Source organism: Phalaenopsis equestris, unplaced genomic scaffold, assembly GCF_001263595.1.
Source record: "Phalaenopsis equestris unplaced genomic scaffold, ASM126359v1 Scaffold000511, whole genome shotgun sequence".
Taxonomy (NCBI): Eukaryota; Viridiplantae; Streptophyta; class Magnoliopsida; order Asparagales; family Orchidaceae; genus Phalaenopsis; species Phalaenopsis equestris.
The window spans coordinates 1,118,278-1,122,831 of NW_018164951.1; the positions used below are offsets into that span (position 1 = coordinate 1,118,278).

A 4,554-nucleotide genomic window follows, 5' to 3' on the forward strand; every position below is an offset into this window, starting at 1 on the left:
AAGTTTCCCATAATTTTGTCTCAAAGCTTCGAGAAAAGATTCTTCTCCACGTTCTTTCGTAACTGTTAACAACATGGAAATCATGTTATCAATACACAAGCCAAAATTCTAAACAGCAATTTTATTTCTCACATAAAAAGGCGCACCTTGCTCAAATAAAAAATCTTTGTAATCAGGAGAAGAGCCAACCAAGAGCAATTGCACAGCTTCAGCATCCCTATTTGTAGATGATTTGGCAGCAAAGCTAAGATTTTTAGTATCTAATAGAATTCCTGCAAGCTGCATGCAGTATAACTATTTAGTTATGGAGGTATACCAATGGAGCACAATAACAGAAAGCTTGAAGAACGCATACTAGAAGTTTTTTTATGTTGGGAGACCGAAGTAGATCATAGGCATCTTCACAGTAGTTATCGGTTAGAACTGTACACAAAGACCCAACCTGCTGAAAGGGGCATAATAAGTATAACTAAAGCAAAAGATAACATATATATCCTCTTAGAAAGTGAGAATTTAATAATTACCTCGCCATTTGTTTGCAGAACATCTTGTCCCACAATAAGTAAATTTAGCTGCTTGCCCATTAAAAGACCCTCCAAATCAAGCTGTTTCCCATTTAAAAGAAGACTTCAGATGATAGCATTATCAAAAGTAATGCAAATAGTGTATCATACGCCCAACTTCCTCTAACTTCCCCACCATAGCAGAATGTGAAAAATAACTTCATTAAAAAAAGCAAATTTGGGAAATAGGTGCAAAAGTTTAGGACCTCATCTGAGAAGATCAAGGCAGAAGCATCGATTCCAATGTGATGAAACAGCCAAGCTGCTTGCTTGTGCTCCCACATCCTTGCTCTCCTCATGTTGATCACCGGCACCACAACCTCATCCTTGATACGAGTCTTATCCCTCTCCCTCATATTCTCCAACAACCACGAATAACAAATAGCAGCCACCATTGAACTAGCGTCTGCATCAAATGAAAAGGCGACATTCACGGTCAAAATCAGCGAACAAAAGATTCATAAAATGAAGATTCGATGGAAGCGGATAAGCATCTCAACCGGGGGTATACGATGACAGGACGATCTTTGCCTTGACGGAGACTTCACCATCCGAAGCCATAGCGATCGTTGCCCTTTGCCGGCGGAGGAACTCGTTGATCTTCTTGATGTCCTCCTCCCGTTGTAACTCCACCGAAGGCCTCCGGCCGCTGGAGAAAGATCTCCGGGGAGTAGATTCCATGTCAATAGAGCAAGTTGAAGTGGAGATGGTCCTCCGGAGGGAGGGTTTGAACAGGTTTCGGGGCGGGGAAAGCGGCGGGGGTGTTTGCGGGGAGAGATTGTCCGGCGGAAGAGACGACAGAGAACGAGATGAAGGAGAGGGAGTGCGGAAGCTGCGGCGTGGAGTAGCATCCTGGGTTCTTTCAAGGAAGCGGGATCTGGAGACCGGAGGAAGCTTTGGAGGGAGACTGCCAATCGGAAAGGGAGCAACATCGAGCTGGTCGTAACGGTGGGAGGCTTGTTGGCTGGCGGGAGGTGAAGAGTAGTCGGCGGCGAAGTTGTAATCCGACCTGTTGCGATTGTGCCGTGCCGACGATCGCTGGAGAATCTCCTCGCTGAGGCCCTCGGTGGCTCTGGTCCTGCACCATGGTATTTGATTATGGGGGGTTGCTACAAATTACTTCTAAAAAATGTAATGAAGATAATTTATTAAGTGAAAAAAAAAAAACCAGGAAAAATATTATGATCATACGATCCAATGTGATGTTGATTGTAATAGATGTAATTATTTCTCTTAGTATCCTAAAATTTTTATCTAATAAAACATGACATTAATGTGAAGTGTATTTTAAAAGCTATACAAGGTCCTACCCCACTGCCATCAATAAGTAAATTATAGCGGTAGGATAGCAACATAAAAAGATGAAAAAGATTTTGTAACTTTAACTATATACATTATGTGTTACTAATGAAGATAAGATTAAAGTGCTTCGATATTTCTTTTCTGTTTTCTCTCAATTTCTTCCGATTTTAACATAGTATCATAGCAGTTTTTCAGCTCTTCCTAGTCTTGCAGTTTTTCAGTTCGCATGAATACCATTTCCCTCTCCCTTCTTCTCCCAAACTTATCATTTCATCCTCAACACTATGAGCTCTAGAGATTCTTCAGATGTCAACAACTATAATCACCAAGGAGAGCACATTGATACCTCCTTTTATCAAATGGTGAGAGCTTTTTTTGGCCTTAACTCAAGAAAAAATATTACATCAGGAGTACTGATGCATCAGTACTCTAATGGTGGGATGTCACGTGGCGCCACGGTGGGACCATTGCATACGTGTCACCCCACCATTAGAGTACTGATACATCAGTACTCCTGAGGTAATATTTTTTTCATAACCCAGACTATTAAGTATGGATTTCGATACACTAGAATCTAGGCACAGCTCTTTATGCCACTATCTCCCCACCACTTATTTCCCATCTTCTCCCCCTTGACACCCGCTTTGAAATTGGGAGCACACTCACTCTTCATACCAAAAACATATTGTTTTAAACTAATACCCAAATATTAATAAATATCGAAATTAACAATACATGTAAATAATTCAAAAAAAAAATTGCACAGATTGGCATAGCAAAAGAACTTTTAACTTTTTTATTTTATCATGCAGTTTAATAACTGTGATTTATGGTGTATAAGAACAGAAAATTGTGGAAAAAAAAAAAAAACTTGTGCAAAATTTAATTACATATGCAAATAATTTGAAATAAAATTATATTAATAATAGATAAAAAAATATTTCTGTTGTTAACTCTATCAAAAATTCTAAAAACTATAATTTATGGTTTGCAAGACTACAAAATTAATCATTTTTTACAAGAAAAAAAAAAAACGTTTTTTTTTTTTTCTCTTTCTGATACTTTTCAATATAATCAATTTCCTTGCAAATTTTCATATATATATATTTATTTATACATGCAAGAAAGGCCTTCCAAATCATTATAGATTATATTTATCAACGCTTTTGTCCTCATGCACTTTATAAATTATATACCACCTGCAGAGAGAAGCTGCTTAAATTGTTTGAGTATCTGATGCCAAATAGCACTAAATTCTAATTTTTCGAACTAGAAAATAATTAAGAGACTAAATTAGGCCAATTGTAGAGGTAGAATGCTTTCATTGTTAGGAAAGACCACTCTATTAAACTCTGATTTCAATCACAAAAAAAAAGGTCACCCAAGCCATTGATGTTTTAATTTTGTAATATATGTTCTTAATTTGTGTAACGTATTATCTCTATATATTACCAAATGTTTGATAATATCATTAAATTTAAGGGAAATTTACAAACTTACCACTCAATTCTTATGCATTTACATATCCTGCACCCAAACCTTCATTTTTACATGCCAAGCAAAGGACTATTCACTTTCAGATGCAAGATATCTAAATGCATAAGAATTGGACATCATGTATATAAATTTCCCTAAATTCAAAAGATAAATATAACTTAAATTATTAAACAATATAATTAAGTGTCAGTTTGGAGCAGTTTGTGCGTTTCAGGATAAAAACGCGGCCCGCGGGTCGACCAACGGCATGCGTTTAGTATAAAAAATCTAAATGCAGCAGACAACGTTTTCAAAAATGAGCAAAGCAAACGGTTAGACGGCGTTTTCAAAAACGCTGCTGCACTTATAAGTTGGACCAAACGGGCTCTAAATTATATTATAAGCCAATTTAAATAATTATAACAAATGGATACCTTCTTGCCGATCTAGAAAGCGCGTCCCGCTTATCAAGCGGCGGCGAGAGCTCCTTGGCCTGAGAAGCAGCAACGAACCTTCGGCTTCCGGCGGAGCGGACAGGAGAAGTGTGGCGCGATGCTGTGCCAGCCGCAACCATCCTCTTGGCCTCCTCAAGCCAGTCTTGCGTCAGCCTGCTCGTGCTCAACGGGGGAGGTCGTTCCCCGCGGCCTATTTCTTTCTTGGGCTGTATTTTTATGGCTGCTTCTCCTCCTTTCATGTTGTAGGGTTGATGACCGAAGAGCCAGTCGTTCATGAGGTCGGTGAGGCCGGGAAGAGCTTCTTCCGCCTCCCCTTTCTTGTCCTGCAATTGACTCAATTTCTGTTAAAGATCAGAGAGAGAGAGAGAGAGAGAGAGAGAGAGAGAGAGAGGTAGAGGGAGGATGCTATGTAGTTTACTTTTGGAGGTTGCAGGAGGTAGCGATGGAGGTGGCTGTGGAATCTGGTTGCCATGGGATGTGGTCACTACGGAGATGAAACTTAATTTGGAAGGGGAGGTTGTTAAATAGTGGAGAATTCTTACATTTATTGGCCTTTATTTACAAACATAATATGTAATTGTTTTATTTTTAATACTTGTTAAGAAAAAAAAAAATCTTTATTTGAATCAAGGTACCTTTCTAATTTTTAAAAATATATGATGGGCATTAATATCTTGGGGAATTTGCATAAGCAGCCCCCAACTTCTATGTATTTCCGTATCACTTTTCCAAACTTCAATTTTTATGGGCGCAACGCC

At 38.6% G+C, this 4,554-nt stretch overlaps 1 protein-coding gene across 1 annotated transcript in view; it reads right to left on the bottom strand.

The window, feature by feature from the left end:
- LOC110028395 overlaps window positions 1–4,305 on the bottom strand; it is a 9,814-nt gene extending 5,509 nt beyond the window's left edge. Inside the window, exons 1-8 of the mRNA XM_020730228.1 lie at window positions 4,215–4,305; window positions 3,776–4,119; window positions 1,064–1,641; window positions 770–969; window positions 525–605; window positions 356–442; window positions 147–279; window positions 1–62 (exon numbers count right to left, since the gene is read on the bottom strand). Of these exons, the coding sequence (XP_020585887.1) occupies window positions 1–62; window positions 147–279; window positions 356–442; window positions 525–605; window positions 770–969; window positions 1,064–1,641; window positions 3,776–4,119; window positions 4,215–4,268 (1,539 nt within the window). The 5' untranslated portion in view covers window positions 4,269–4,305. The remainder of the gene's footprint in view (window positions 63–146; window positions 280–355; window positions 443–524; window positions 606–769; window positions 970–1,063; window positions 1,642–3,775; window positions 4,120–4,214) is intronic.
- Between the last annotated feature and the right edge of the window lie 249 nt (window positions 4,306–4,554).